The sequence below is a fragment of the Octodon degus genome, unplaced genomic scaffold (genome assembly GCF_000260255.1).
Source record: "Octodon degus isolate 3935 unplaced genomic scaffold, OctDeg1.0 scaffold00297, whole genome shotgun sequence".
In the NCBI taxonomy this organism is placed as follows: domain Eukaryota; kingdom Metazoa; phylum Chordata; class Mammalia; order Rodentia; family Octodontidae; genus Octodon; species Octodon degus.
In genome coordinates, this window is record NW_004524873.1 from 705,754 (window position 1) to 722,361 (window position 16,608).

Sequence of the window (16,608 nt, forward strand, 5' to 3'; positions counted from 1 at the left end):
AAAAAAATTATGATGCAGGACCAATTGCTATAAATTTCCCCCAGAATCTGCTCTTGGCTTCGAATGCACTCATCTTGTTGTTTTTGCCTCTTCCTGGAGCAGCTCTGGAGCTGAGTGCTTATTAAGATTTTTTCGAAGTTTGTGGGTTGTCTTTTCACTTTGTTGATAATTTCTGACGTGGAAAAGCTTCTCAATAAGAGGTGGTCCCAGTTGTTAATTCTTTCAAGTGTTTCCTGTGCAATTTGGTTTCTGTTCATGAACTCTTTGCCTACCCCTGTGTCTTCAAGAGTTCCTCCTACTTTCTCTTGTAGGAGATTTAGTGTTTCTGATTTAATGCTCAGTTCTTTATTTAATCCATTTTAATTTTAGTTTAGTGCATGGTGATAGACCTGGGTCTGTGAAATATTTAAACTCTGTGTCTGATTTAGCTTGCTTAACATTATGATCTCAAAGTGTATCCTACAGATAACTCATTTTTCTTTCTTTTTAACACAGTAGTACTCTGTTGTGTGTAAATATCATGTTTTCTTCTTTTTGACACAGTAGTACTCCGTTGTGTGTAAATACCATGTTTTCTTTATCCACGCATTTATTGATGAGCATACAGGTTGCTTCCAAGATTTAGCAATTATAGATTGTGCTGCTATAAATGTGGGATGTGCATGTATCACCATTACATGATGTTTTTAACTCTTTCCGAAACATACCTAGAAGGGGAATAACTGGGTCACATGGAATTTCTCGTTTTAGTTTTTTGAGAATTCTCCATGCTGATTTCAATAGTGTTTATGCTAATCTACATTTCCACCAACAGTGAAGAAAGCTTCTTTTTGCCATGTAGCCCCGTAAGCATGTATTTGATTTCCTATTGATGGACATTCTTTTTGGATTGAGATAGACTCTTACTGTAGTTTTAATTTGCATTTCTCAAATGGCCCGAGATGTTCAGTGTTTCTTTGTGTATTTATTGGCCATTGGACTCCTGTAAAGTATCGCTTCACTTCACTTGTCCATTTACTGATAGGGTCTTTCATTTGGGTAGGACCTAATTTTTTAAAATTCTTTATATGTTCTAGATAATTTGTCTGAGAAATATTGCCAGCTATTTTTTCTTATTCTGTCAGTTTTCTTTTCATTTTTTTTCTGTATTTTAGGAAAGGGTCTGTGGGGTGTTCAGGGTCTCACTACTAGGTTGGACTCATAGTGATCCGCCTGTTTACAGCCTCCCAAGAGCTGGGATTACAGGCACACACCATCACACCCAGTCTCAATTGTTGTCCCAGCATGCCCCGGGGGTGAGGCTGGCACTGCAGGCCCAGGGATCGAACCCCTGCTCCTGAACCTGCTTGCAGGTGCTTTAATCTGCTGAGCTATTTGGCTGACCCTCTTTTCTTTTTTGTTTTTTCACTCTGATTGTTTCTGTGGCTGTGCAGTTGTTGATAGGATTCTAAATTCTTGGAATTATTTCCTGTGCAATTGGGGTTTTGCTTAGAAAGTCCTATGCCAGTGACTCAAGTCTTTCCATTTTATCTTTCAGCAATTAAAATTTTTCTGTTTTAACATTCAGTTCTTTGATCTATTTTGAGTTTAGTTTAGTATATGATGAGAGTTTCAGTCTTCTGCAGGTGGCTAGCAAGTTTTCCAAGCACCACTTACTAAAGTGCCTTTCTTTCCTCCAATGTATTGGTTTTGGCTACTATGTCAAAGATCAAATAGTTGAATGTGCTTGGGGTTGTTCCTGCATCCTCTATTCTGTTCCATTGATCGTCGTGTCTGTTTTTGTGCCAATACTATGCTGTGTTTATTAGTGTATTTATGTACTACAATTCAAATCTGGGCTTATGATGCCTCCTACTTTCCTTGTTATCCAGGATTGCTTTTACTATTATGGGTCTCTTCTAGTTCCATAAGAATTTTAGGATTGTTTTCTATAGTTCTGTGAATACTGTTGAAATTTTAATTGGGATTACATTAAATCTGTATAGCAGTTGTGGAAGTGTGGCCATTTTTTACTATATTGGTTCTGCCTATCCAGGAACAGGGATTATGTTTCCATTTTCCTTTTTCAGCACTCTGTGGTTTTTGTTGTAGAGTTCTTTCCTTAGTTCAGTTAATTCGTACATATTTAATTTTTCTTGGTGATTTTGTGAAAGATATTTCTTCCTAGTTTCTTTCTTTTTAAGTTTATTATTAGTGTACCAAGAATCTATGGATATCTGTGTATTGATTTATAACCTGCTACATTACTGAATTTGGGTATTCTATGAGTCTTCTAAGTAGAGAACCTACAAATAATGATGATTTTACTTTTTTTCCTATCCACATTCTTTTTATTTCTTTTTCGTACAAAATGGACATTCATCTTTATCCCCTTTTTTTGTTTAGTTCCATCATTTAAATACTATAGGTATGTGAACTGCTCTTGCTAAGTTTTCCAAGTACTGTGTTGAACAGGAGTGATGAACAATCTTGTCTTATTCTTCGCTTTACAGAATAAGCTTTCATACGTTAGTAGTAGGTTTGTTATAAATGGGTTTTATTAGATTGAGATGTGAGGTCCATCTATACCTATTTACTTTTTTGGTCATGAAAACAATGTTGGATTTCATCAGAAACCTTTTCTGCATCTATTGAGATAATCACGTGTTTTAAAAAAATATTCTGGCTTCTGCTTATATGATTTATTAAATTTATTTTTTTCCATAATTTTATTGAAAAATAAATAGCAGTGAGACTGTTTCAAATCAAATTGGTAGGACAGTTCCGATAACTAACACATTGCATACTGCCTTCCTCTTGGTTATTTGTTATACAAGATGCAGACATGATATCCTATTTACAAACACTATTAGAACAAATCCCTCCATTCCTTGAATTAAGAGACTGTAGCTATATATCCTAACCATTTTGAATACACAGATACAAAATGGACATTCATCTGTATCCCCTTTTTTTGTTTAGTTCCATCATTTAAATAGTATAGGTGTGTGAACTCAGCAAAATATTCCAAAATAGTCCAGTAGTCCATCATAATATTGGGTCTTCCACTTGACTGGCATTGTCAGAAATTGTTGACCTGAGTCCCCTACAGCTCAGCATAACAACGTGGCTTTATTTCTTGTACTTCGTTTTTATACTTTTCGGCTAGATAGTTAAGACCAAGGTAAAGCAAGACCTATGCAACAAGAATTGTAGCTTTTGGATCTAATAAGGTCAGTGAAATTCCCTCAGGATTTATCCTGAGACCCTGTACCTCAGATTGTAGATCTTTTGTCAGTGTCAGCCATGTGGATGAGTCACGGCCATTGCATGGCCAATTTGCTCTCTGTGAAAGCCTGAGAGAATGTTTTCTCTCCATGTGATGCTCCTTAGGCACACTCTACATCATCGATCACTTTTCTCTTTGGCCCCATAATCTCCTTGACCAGAAAATTTGGGAAACAACTGAGTTACATGATGTTACAGTACAAGTTCTCATATGTCCTGAGTGTTAATTGACTTTGGAAGGCTAGGGCCAAAATGCTGGCTTTCCCCGCGGCCCTCCTTTTTCTCTTATTTTTGGTCTGCAAACTTAGGTTGTTAACCCTCCAGAAGAGAAGCTTATTGTTATTGTCATATAACCTAGACTGTTGAGCTTAACCTCACTATCTGTCTGAATATCAAACATTTTAGGCATAACATGAAACAGGTATTTTTTTTATCAGGTATTGATATGTTAAACTTTAAGTCCCTACAGAATATGACAAAAAGAAATTAAAAAAAATAAGAATAAAGAATTATATATTTACACATAACTCCAGAAATCTAACCACATACAACATTGTTGCAGGACAGTTCCACAACATTCCTTTTCCTGTCTCCTGCCTTCATTCACCACCCCCTTCCTTTTTAAACAATCATCTACCCGAGAAACAGCATGGCAGCAACTGGTGTGTCATGACAAGCAGCATTTATTCAGAAGACCGGAAGGACAGGCACTCCAAGCATGAACCTACTATTACCAATTGCCATCTTCAGTGCAGTTGCTTAGTTCACAGGTGTCATTATATATAGTTAGGGTGAGGATCCTTCCAATTAACTGCTAGATTCAAAAATCTTCTGAAGATTCTCAGGATCATTGCCTTACCCATCTTCTACATATAACTGTATGGCTCGCCTCTGTCATGTTTCCTAGCTCTTCTCCTTGCTCTCTTCATTGTCTAGTCCTCAAGTTCTTGCTTTCCTTTTAATTGTATTATACCTTTCTATTTGTAATTCTTCTTTTGAGCTCTTATACTAGGGAAATTATACAATATTTACACATGTATGTCTGGTTTATTTCACTTATGAGTGTATCTTCAAGTGGCATCCACTTCAATATAAAGCCTTCGAGTTTATCTTTCTTTAGAGCTGAGTAATACTCCATTGTATAAAAGTACCACATCTTTTTCATCCATTCCTCAGGTGATGGGCATCTTGGTTGTTTCCAAGATTTGGCTATCACAAATTGTGCTGCTATAAATAAAACAAGATTGTGCTGCTGTAAACATAGGCACACATATATCACTATGATATGATGTTTTTCAGGTCTTCCAGGAAAATTCTTAGTAGAGGAATAGCTGGTTTAAATGGGATCCAGTCCTAGTTTTCTAAGGAGTCTCCACACTGATTTCCATAATGGTTGTACCAGTCTACATTCCCACCAGCAGTGGAGAAGGGTTCCTTTTTCCCCTCAGCATCTCCAACATTTGTTGTTGGGTGATATCTATGATAGCCATTCTTTCTGGGGTGAGATGATATCTCAGTGTTGTTTTAATTTGCATTTCATGGATGGCTAGTGATGTGGAGCAATTTTTAATATATTTCTTCGCTTCTTTAATTTCATCCTCTGAGAAATGTGTGTTCATCTCACCACACTTCTGGACTGGGTCTTTAAATTTTGACCCCCTAGTGTTTTTTAGTTCTTTACAAATTCTAGAGAGCAGACCTTTGTCTGAGTACTTATTTGTCAAGATTTTTTCCAAATTTGTGGGTTGTCTTTTCACTTTGTTAGTAATTTCTTTTGACGTGCAAAAACTTCTCAATAAGAGTAGCTCCCAGTTGTTAATGCTTTCAAGTGTTTCCTGTGTGATTTGATTTTTGTTCATGAACTCTTTTCCTACCCCTATGTTTTCAAGAGTTCCTTCTACTTTCTCTTTCAGGAGATTTAGTGTTTCTGTTTTAATGTTTAGATCTTTATTCCATTTTGACTTTAGCTTAGTGCATTTTGATAGACCTGGGTCAAGTTTTAGTTTTTCCAGCACCATTTGTCAAAGAGGCTATCTTTCTTCCAGTAAGTATATTTGGCCCCTTTATCTAAGATAAGGTGGCTGAGTGTGTTTATAGAGGCTTCAGCGTCTATTAAATTTAAAGGTTTATGTTGTGCCATTTTTTTCATCTGTGGGATGAAACCTATTTGTTCATTATGCATGATGCTTTTGATGATTCATTGCATTCTGTTTTCCTGTCAGTATTTTGTTGAGGATTTGTGCATCTGTATTTATTAGAGATTGACTTGTACTCTTTTTTGGTTGGATCCTTGTCTAGTTTTAGAATCAGGGTAGTGCTATCTTCTATGATTTTGAGAATACTCCTTTTTCAGTTTCATTAAAAAGTTTGAGGAATATTGATATTAGATCTTCCTAGAAGTTTTTGTAGAATCCAACAGTGATATTTTCTCAGTCAGTAACTGATTTTTTATGACTTCTTCTGTTACTGAATTTTTCAGGGCTTTTAAAACTTGGTTCAGTTTTTATAATTTATATATATAAATTTCTTTTAGGTTCTCCCATTTATTAGCATAAAGGTTTGCAACATAGTTAATATTATCTTTCTTAGTTCAACAGTACTGAATTTTCTTTAATGTTTCGGTTCAGAGCTGAGAATCAAACTCAGTACCTTGGGCTTGCCAGGCAGGCACTGTGCCACCAGGCTATAACCTGGCCCTTGTTTTCTTTTTTGAGACAGAATCTCACTATGTAATCATGCTAGCCTCTTTACTTTGGTTAGACTGGCTAAGAGTTTGTCTATATTATTTATCCTTTTGAAGAACCAATTAAAGTCATTGATTTTCTTTTTTTGTCTCAATTTTGTTGATTTCTAGTATAATCCTTATATTTTCCTTCCTTTTAGTAGCTTTGAGTTTGAATTGTTCTTATTTTTCTAGGAATTTAGGTGCATCATTAGATTATTTGGGCTCTTTTTCTCATGTGGGCATTCACAGATATAATTTTCCTTCTTTGGACTTTTTATTGTGTCCCTTAAATTCTGATTATGTTTATTGGAATAATTTAGCTCTAGAAACTGTCTTATTTCTTCCTTGATTTCTTCTATAATCCATTGAAGAAGAGTATATTGTTTAGTTTCCATGCATTTTCATAATTTGTTCCCTTTTGTCATTGTTTTCTAATTTCATTGCAGTACAATCTGATAATATACAGATAATAATTCTTTTACAATTTACTTAATCTTGCTTTATTGGCCTATCCTAGTTCTGGAACCAGCCATGTTTTAGTGTACCCTAGGTCCTTTTAGTGGAGGATGATACTTAGAAATGTTTACCTGTCCTTGGGTACTAGCAATCCTTGCCAGGTTTATCCCTCCATTGAACGATCTCTTTAACCTGCTCAGACTCTTGCATCTATACCATCCTACTCCCTCTCATGTACCCCTTCTTTACCTTACTTAAGCTGTCTTCACCACATTGGCAGTTTATACCACATTGACCTCCTCCTCACTGTCCTTAGGCTCAGGTACTTTACCAGCCACCCTTTGCCCTTATTCTGCATGCTCCTTAGCTTCTGATCTAGAACGTCAAGTCTCTAATGTGGATCCCCTCTTGGGCTTAGGTTCCTCTTCCCAGGCTGCTCTGCCATGTGGATAGTTTCCTCACCTTGTTGAGGCTATAATGCTTCATTTCACGATGCCCAGCTACACAGATGACCTCCTTTCTCTACCTTGAACCACCACACATCTCCTCTTCTTCCTCCTCTTCCTTCTCATTTTTATTTACCTTATACCACTCAGGCTTTAGAACTGAGTTGTTCAAGAGGGGAAGGGAAGAGAAGCGTAAAAAAGAAGAGGGGCTTGAATCTTTTTTTTTTTTTTTTGTCTGTAATAGACCTTTCGTGTTGTCTTTTTTCTCCTTGTCTTTAAAAGTGGGAAATAAAAATTATGCCCAAAATTTTCTTTTTTTTCCAGGATGGTGAGATAGTTCATCAGACTAAACACCTGCTTAGGCAAGCACAGGGACTGTGGTTGATCCTCTGCACCACATGCTGTGCCGGCCCTGCCCCCAGGCACACTGAGCTGGCCACAGAGTCTGGCGGTGGTGGTGTGTGCCTGTAATCCCAGCACTGAGGAGGCTGAAAACAGGAGGATGACTGAGTCTGAGCTGTGCAGTGAGACCCTGTACCAAATGTGTGAAAATTTTTTTTTAAATATTCTTTATTTCCATTTTTTTTTACATCTTTTCAAATAAATTTAAGTGTGTGTGTGTGTGTGTGTGTGTGTGTGTGTGTTGAGAACAAGGTCTTACTGTGTATATGGTTCAGGCTGGTCTTGAACTCACTGTGCAACCCAGGCTGGCTTTAAATTTGTGGTAATCCATGTTGCCTCAGGCTATTCAGTGCTAGGATTACAGTTGTGTACCATCATGCCCAGATGAGTGTAAGTCCAGAGAAGTGTGTGTATATATGTGAATTATTTTGGATCCCCATTGCTTGTTACTTTACATCAACGGATATTTTTAGTATTCATATAGTATCTTTGTATACTCAAAAGTTGATTTTGGATTGTTCTCTAGAGAGCTCAAGCTGCACTGCAGGCTGTCAGTGCTCTCCAGTCAGGAAATCTGGCCCTTCACGGAGCTCCTTCAAATGAAGCCACAATCCTACCTGGGCAGAGCCCTGTACTTCGAATAATTATTGAAAACCTATTTTACCCTGTTACTCTGGAAGTTCTTCATCAGGTAAGAAGGAATACTCGTATGAAAGCAGAGTCAAAGGTAGATTTTGCAACTTCAGATGTTTAATATTTAGTCCTATAGATTGTTGTTTTTTATTTATTTATTTGGTACGGGGTCTCCTATGCATCTCAAACACATAGTGATCCTCCTGTCTCAGCCTCCCCAGCACTGGGATTATAGGGGTAGGTCACCACGTCCAGTTTTGTGTCTGTCCCGTGTGGTGGGGGTTCCAGGGCAAACTCTGCATGCAGTACTGGGAATCGAACTCAGGTTCTTGTGCTTGCTGGGCAGGCACTCAGACCATTGAGCTATCTCCCCATCCCGATACATTTATTCAAATAATAAAAAAATCTTTACCATCCTGTTTCATACAAGAATTTGTATCAGAGATAATTTTTCTAACTGAATACGTCACATAAAAGATAATCGAATGATTTTAGAAGTATAGCTCATTGGTAGAGTGTGTGTTAATATACATGAAGCACTACTAGGTTTAGTCCTCAGCATGATGAAGAGGATAATGAGAATGATGATGATAAAACCCAAGAAGTGGATCTGAGTTCACTGTTTTAAATTTCCTTGCTTTTTTTTTTTTTTTTTTTTTTTTTTTTTTTTTTCAGTATCAGGGATCAAACTCAGGATGTCGTACTTCCCAGGCAGGCACTTAGGTCCCTCAGCTATTGCCCCAACCCTTAAATCTGCTTTCTTATAGCAAGACAATAAATCATATAAAACAACTTATATTTTTATTCATGCATTTATGTCAACAACTGGCTACAAAACACACTTGCAGCAAAACATAATAATAAAGTTCAAGCTTTGGATGTTACTGTTCCTAAGAAAATAGATGTATTTTGTGATTTTGATGGGGGTAAGTTTATTTTCTCATAAGGTGCTTTCAGATTAAGTAAATCCATTTAACAGTTACACACACACACAAATATATTTCATAGGACTCTAGGCAGACATCATACACCTTTCTGGTGAATTTTAGAACTGAGATTATTTGGTGAAGAAAGTATAGCTTGGGGGGGTAGGAAGATAGATCAGTAGAATAGGTGCTTCAAGCACAAGGTCTTGAGTTCAGTCCCTAGTACCACAAAAAAAAAAAAAAAGTATAGCTGGCCAAAATGTACTTACTATGGTATTAATAAACATTCTGTATAAAGAATTGCTAAAGATAAACAACTATTGATAAAGTACTAAAATACAAGCAACTATGATAAAGTGAAGATGAAAGTGACACCATTTTTTAAAAAACTTTCATTGTGAGGATTACATAAATTGTGTTCACAATACATAGAATTGTGTCTCGTACATATTGTCTAAGGAATGTTAGCTCTGATTATCAGATGCTAGTAAATTTCAATGTAAGATACTGTTCCTTGGTCTTGTAGTCTTGTGGATAAGGTAATAATTTCATGATCTGTATAAGACTAATATTTATTCAAAATAATAGCGTCAGATGCAATAAATATACTAAATCCAATAAATACACTAACTCCAACTTTTTTGGCAGATAACATTAAAACTGTAGGGGAATACTATAATAGTGTAGTAGTAAATACCTATAATAATTAAATAGCTTAATGTTTTAATGTTACCTGCACAAAATGTTGGATTTAGCTAAACTGCTGTATAGAAGATGTAGTGGATTTAATGTGACTTAGATGGAGGGATACTGGTTTTTAGGGAAGATCTTTCCAATATGATGACATTTGCATAAAGACTTAAAGGGTATAAGGATGAAAGTTATATATCCAGTCAAAAAGAACACATGAGCAAGATCCCCAACGTGGAAGTGTGTTTGATGTGTTTATCAATAAAAGGGTTAATATCACTGAAATGGGAAGACAGGAAATGCTATAAATGATAGGGCAGGCATGAGGTACCAGTAATTCACATCTTAGCTTTTACATTAAGATGAGAAACGATTAGTAGATTTTGAATAGAGTACTGAGATTGTATCATTTAATTGTTTTAATAGACTCTTGTTGCTTTGTTAACCATAAACCATCATAAAAAGGCTACTCTCCCAGCCCCTATGAGAGATAGTGGCATCCTTGGAAAGGGTGTTGAGAAGTGGTACTTATGCATATATTTTGAAGGACTTACTCGTGCATTGATTAGATATGGGTTATGTTGAGAATGGCTTTTGGATCTGTGCCTCTGTTAAAAGTGGAGGTACCCTAACTGATGTGAAATGAGGAAAAAGTTTTGAGGCAGACATTGGTGGTAGGGCAAGACTCAAGATTTTTAATTTATTTATTTATTTATTTATTTATTTATTGCAGAACCAGGGATCGAACTCAGGCCCTTGTGCTTGCCAGGGAAGCACTTATTCCACTGAGCTATCTCCCTGGCCCAAGACTCAAGATTTTTAGACAGGTTAAATTTGAGATACTTGTTACATAGCCAAGTGGACGATAGTGCGTAGACAGGAGATTAAGTCTGGATTTGGGGGAAGAATTCCAGGATACAGATTTGGTAGTCTTCAGCGCATATGTAGGTAATTAAAATCATTGTGGGGATTGGGGAGATGGCTCAGTAGAATAAGCGCTTCCCTGGCAAGCACAAGGGTCTGAGTTCAAGCCCCAGTTCCTCAAAAAAAAAAGAAACCATTGCACTAAGTGGAATTACCTAGAAAATATATATTTACAAATAGAAAAATGTTATCAATTGAAGACTCACACCTGCATACTAAAAAGTTACTTGGTGTAATACAAAAGTAGCTCACAATAGGATTTAATGTAATCCTTCACTTCCAAGTAAGTAAAATTAAATACTCCCTGTGCTGGTAAGATTTTGCTATCATTAAGCATTATGTAGTCACTGTTCTGAATAAGCAGTTAGTCTTGCTTTTTAATTATCAGAAAGAATGCTCAAAAGAAGCTATTCTTAATACACAGGTGACAAAATAGATAAATTAGGCCACCTCAAAATTTTGTGCATCAACTAGGTGTGGTGTACACCTGTAATCCCAGCACCCTGGGTTTGATTGCAAAGTCAGCCTGAGCAACTAGTCCTCAAAATTAAAAACATAAGGGAGGGAGGGAGGCGGGCAGGCAGGCAGGCAGGCAAGCAGGCAGAGGGCTAGGAATGTTGATTAGTGGAAATGCTCTATGTTCAGTGACCATGCCAATAACAACTTAAGAATACTATCAACAGAGTATAAAAGCAACCTGAAATATCCAAAATCTATAAAGTGCAAGTAAACAACAAAAGTAATCCAATTCAAAAATAGACCAAATAATTTAAACAAACATTTCTCCAAAGGAAATAATCTAAAATGCAATAAGCAATGAAAAGCAATCAGTATTTAATTGTAGGAAAAAGTACATAAAGCCAGAGACTTTTGACTGTGTTGTTTACCTGTGAGCTTAGAGTGCTTAGTAGAGTACCCTATGAATATTTGCTGAATTAATAAACAGCCTCTGGTTGACCCTTATTCTAGTTTCTTTCCACAAAACTCTTCAGAAATATATCCTGATTCACAGGGAAAAATTGTTTTTTTTGTTTGTTTGTTTGTTTTATTTATTTATTTATTTATTTTTTAAGAAACACTTTTTTTTTTTTTTTTTTTTTTTTTTTTTGTGGAACCAGGGATTGAACTCAGGCCCTTACGCTTGCCAGGCAAACGCTTATTCTACTGAGCCATCTCCTGGGCCCCGAAAAATTGTTGATGTGTTTGACTCTCCTAATTCCTTTTACACACTTTGTAATGTAGAGTTATCTTATGCAATCAATTCTTAAGGTAGCTTCCTATTTCAGTACTGTATTATTTATACATGCTATGAAATAGGTTACATATTTAAGTGTTTATTGTTTGCTAGACACCGTTCTAAGACATAGCATTGGTATTGAAACATGAATGTTTTAGAGTTTAACCTACTGTAAATTTTTTCCAGATATTTTCTAAATTTGGCACGGTCTTGAAGATTATCACCTTTACGAAGAATAATCAATTTCAAGCACTGCTTCAATATGCTGACCCAGTGAATGCACATTATGCCAAAATGGTAATTTATGTTTTTCAGTTTTCAATATAATCACTAGGGCCTGCCCCTTAGCTCAGTTCTTTTAAGTGGCTGCTTCAACAGAGCAGTCAGGCTCAGGTTGCTGTTGTTCGATCGCCAGGACTCAAACCTGCCCTGAAGGCATTCTGAGCCAGCAAAAAAAAACTTCAGTATAATGACTTATTTTAATATACAGTATTCCTGATCTAATATAGTAGCTTTTTATGCTTTGTCCTTCATTTATTTTAATTAAGTCAACCAAATACTGATATCACTTCTTTTGTTGAAGACATTAGGTCTTAAAAAATTTGCTGCTGTCAATTCATGTCCTTTTTTTTTTTTTTTTTTTTTTTTGTGGTACATGAATATTTGATACATTTATTGAGATCTGATTGCTTTGTATCAGTTTCTAAATCATTTCTAATTTCTGCTCAGAGATAGAGACCAAAGTTTGTCATATTTTTGTGTGCTGTACAGTATTGGCAGTGGATTAGGAATATAACCTTTATGTTTGCTGTACCTTCTTTCTACTTGATATGTTGTGTACCATTATGATAGCATACTTGTCAGTGACTATTATAAATCATGTTCTCTTGTATTTGCTGTATTTGTATGTACTTTGGTTTCTGGTATCTTTTTATATATTCAAGTATTGATAGAAGCAATAGTTAGCCACAAATATTCTATTGGTAGGTTTTTATTCTTGCAAGGAGAAAAGTCACTGATCATTGGTCACAATTCACTTCAAATTTCCTTCATTTTTCTTTATTCCTAGTTTTACAATATAAATTTACAGAAGAAAAATATGACCTGTAGGTGATATTTTATATATCATGGCTCTGACAAGTAGCATTTACAAAGGCTTTATTTCATTCTAATGTGTTTGAACTATACTAAAGTGAATTAAGACAAAACATTTGCTAGAGGCAAAGTGACCTAATAGCTTAGTATATTTATACTATGTATTGTACAGACTGTTACATTTGTCCACTCATTTGATCCTACTGTAGATAAGATAGGTGTTATTATCTATCCTTATTTTACAGATGAAAACTGAGATAGCTTTTGTTTTTCTCATCAGACTGCTCAGTCAGTAGTTGAAATAAAATTAAACCATAAGTCTTTAAGTTCTATGCTGTCTGCTTTATACCTGTTTGCCACTTTGTGTCAAAGTGAAGGCTGATTTATCAGTGTTGTCTTGCCAAAACACCATTCCCTTTCTCACGTGCTTTAGGCTCTGGATGGCCAGAATATCTATAATGCATGCTGCACTCTGCGTATTGACTTCTCCAAGCTTACCAGCCTTAATGTGAAATATAACAATGACAAAAGCAGAGACTTCACTCGCTTAGACCTTCCTTCTGGTGATGGCCAGCCATCTCTGGAACCCCCTATGGCTGCTGCTTTTGGTGAGTGGTTTGTTTTGGGTCACAAAACAAGCTTTCGGAAGTAGTAAATTTCATATATTAATCCATGAAAGCCAAACATTCTCCCCCTTTGTATTCTCTGAGGATTTCTAAAGGATAGCAAGAATCATGGAATAAAATGTATCCATTATTTAAATCTTAATATTAGGAAATTCTGTTGACAAAACAAGTAGATGTTGGAAATAGTTATACATTTGTTTTCTAACATTAATACTATCCATAAGCCACACAACTGTTTGCTTCAAATTAGTAGTCTGAAATGTTAATATTGATTTAAATATATTGGCTTATTATCAACAAGATTTTGATTTGAGGTGCTCTTTATTTTATTCAGAAAAAAATTGCAATGAGACAAGTTTGAAAACGTGTTGGTAGGACATTAGAACAATTAATACATTACATATTGTTGTCGTTGTAGTAGTCATTCATAGCTCAAAATGCCAACATAATACCCGGTCCAAACATTGTTACTACAAATAGTTCTTCTTACTGAATTTGAGGTGCTCTTAAGAAAAAATAATTTTACCCTTTTTAAATAGTGATACTTTAAATCAGTTGCCCAGATTAGTTGTATGTTCTTCCTTTATTCAAAGACAGTCTTTCCTTTTTTTAAATCTTGGTTTGCTTTTAAGCATTAGAACTTCCATCTTTACCTCATTTTTGTGAAGTTTCCATTAATAAAGAATTCACCATTTTAAATTATTGCTACAGGGCCACGGAGATAGCTCAGTAGAATAAGCGCTTGCTGCAGGTGCAAGGTCCTGAGTTCAGTCCCCAGTACCTCAAAAAAATAAATTTAATTAATTATTGGTACAAAGGTAGCCTTAAATTGAACTCAGTACCTTGTGCTTGCTAAGCAGGTGCTGTGCCACTGAGCTATGTTCCCAGCCCTTCCTCTTTTTTTTATTTTTTATTTATTTTTTATTTTTTGGCAGAACCAGGGATTAAACTCAGGCCCTTGCACTTGCCAGGGAAGTGCTTAATCCACTGAGCCATCTCCCCGGCCCTAGCCCTTCCTCTTAAAGTGAACTTTTAAGAGGCTGAGGGTATATGTGATTCAGTGGTAGAGGACTTGCCTAGCATGTACAGTTCCTTGAGTGTGATCCTTATCATCTCATCATTATGTAAACCTTTATATAAAGGAAAAAGCAGAGGAAAATGGCCCAGGTTGGATATATCGTTGGGCTAATACATTCTAATTTTAGTTTTACAGTTCTCAAAACTATTTGTTACTTAGATGAACTTAGATGAACTACTAGTTCATCTAAGTAACAAGTGACAGTTTTGAGAACTGTAAAACTTGGATACTTGGATTTCTTTTTCCTTCTCCAATTTTATGTTTCTCAAATGACACTTAGAATATTGCTACATGAGACCTTAAGTAGTGTTTAATCCATCTTCTTGTATAGGCCAGAAAATTAGAGTTAAGACCAAGTGCTTGTTCAAGATTTTATAGAAAATAGTTTGTAATTCTTTTTTTTTATTATTATACCATTCAGATTGCAATTCTATTTTAAAGTTTCTTGGGTATTTGTATTCCTGATTTGACAGAGCCAAATGTTTTTGTCACTGCCATTTCAGTGATAAATGATAGAAGGGGGATTAAATTCAAGTTTGCAAAATTTGGCTATCAAATATAAAGCTGCAGTTGTACCCATAAGTGAATATGTACCCTTGGGTAATTAATGTTCTGAATAATGGGAAGAGGACATTTGAAGTATATGGCTAGGAATTTTGATTTCTGCATATGAAAATCAAGTTCAAATTATTTTTATTGTTAATACTTTCTTAGTCACTGTAAAATATCTTCATTCTAAAATTATTGTTTCATTAGAGGAAGATAGTTTTTATGTATTGTATGAAAGTTTGTGTACTTTCGTTCTGAAATTTGACACAGTTCATTATTGCCTTTTTTTTTCTCTTGGCTTCTGAAACTGCTCTCTTTTTTTCCTACATCTGTGGCTGTTGTTTAAATTTGTAGGGCTCAGTCATAACCATTCTGTCCCTGATTTTATGATTTATGTTATACCTATAAGATAGTTTATAAAACAGCTAAATATATTTTTAAAAACATGTGGCACTACCACTTGGGTTAAGAAATAAACTACTTATGATACTGAAGAAGCACCTTCTGTACTGTCCTATTTTCCACTCTCTATGTCCTAAGATAAACAGACCCCCAAATTTGATTATTGTTCTACTTTTTTTCCCTGTTTTGTTTTTGTTCTTTTAAACTATATCTTATATAGTCCTAAGTGCTAGTTTAAATTCTTTATATTCAGAAATTCACATAAATGGAAACATGCTATTTTTTCTCTTGTGACTTAACTTCTTTCACATTAGGCTTTTATGATTCATCTGTACCCAAACGTGGAGGGAGCTATGGCACATTCATTCTCAATGAAACTGGATGAATATATCACAGTTTTTTTATTAATAGACATTGGGGGTATATTTGAGGCAATTCTGAACAATGCTGCTATGAACATACTTGTATGAATTTTCTCTAAGGAACATACATAGGAAAGGAATTGTTGAATTATAGAGTTTTTCTTCAGTTTTATCACATAACCTCATGTTGTTCTGAAAGGATTGTATGAATTTATCTAAGATATGCTAATTCTTGACATTCCCATGTGTTTGTAACAATAACTGCATTATGTTTTTTGCTTGAACTTTTCTGATTATTACTAAAGTTGAACTGCATATTAACCATCCTTGTGTATAAATTTTCTCAATCACTAATACTATAAAAAAAAAAGTTACATTACTTGGAAGGGTTTTTTTGTTTTTGTTTTGTTGTTGTTGTTGAGACAGGGTCTCACTATATAGTTCAGGTTAGCTTTGAACTCACATATAATCTAGGCTGGGCTTGAGCCTGCAGTATTCCTCTTGCCTCTGCCTCCCAAGTGCTAAGATTCCGAGCATGTACCAGCTTGATTGATGAATTGTTTATGTTTGAGACAGAATCTCCCTCTGTAGTTTAGGCTGGCCTTGAACTCTATGTAGTCCAGGCTCTCCTCAGACTCGTGGGACTCCTCATGCTTCAGCCTCCTAAGTGCTTGGATTACACGTAATATGTGCCATTACTCCCAGCTTCTGAAAGACATTTTAAAGAAAACTAAAGGGCAAGCCCCAGATTGCCACACACAGTGGTACATTCCAATAATCTCAGCTATTC

General features: G+C 35.5%; 1 protein-coding gene across 7 annotated transcripts in view; it reads left to right on the forward strand.

Moving 5' to 3' along the window:
- Ptbp3 (polypyrimidine tract binding protein 3) overlaps window positions 1–16,608 on the forward strand; it is a 110,316-nt gene that overhangs the window by 72,319 nt on the left and 21,389 nt on the right. For all 7 annotated transcript variants that reach the window (XM_023707539.1, XM_023707535.1, XM_004647260.2 and 4 more), the window contains 3 exons: window positions 7,823–7,987; window positions 11,893–12,003; window positions 13,235–13,409. In XM_023707539.1, the coding sequence (XP_023563307.1) occupies window positions 7,823–7,987; window positions 11,893–12,003; window positions 13,235–13,409 (451 nt within the window). The remainder of the gene's footprint in view (window positions 1–7,822; window positions 7,988–11,892; window positions 12,004–13,234; window positions 13,410–16,608) is intronic.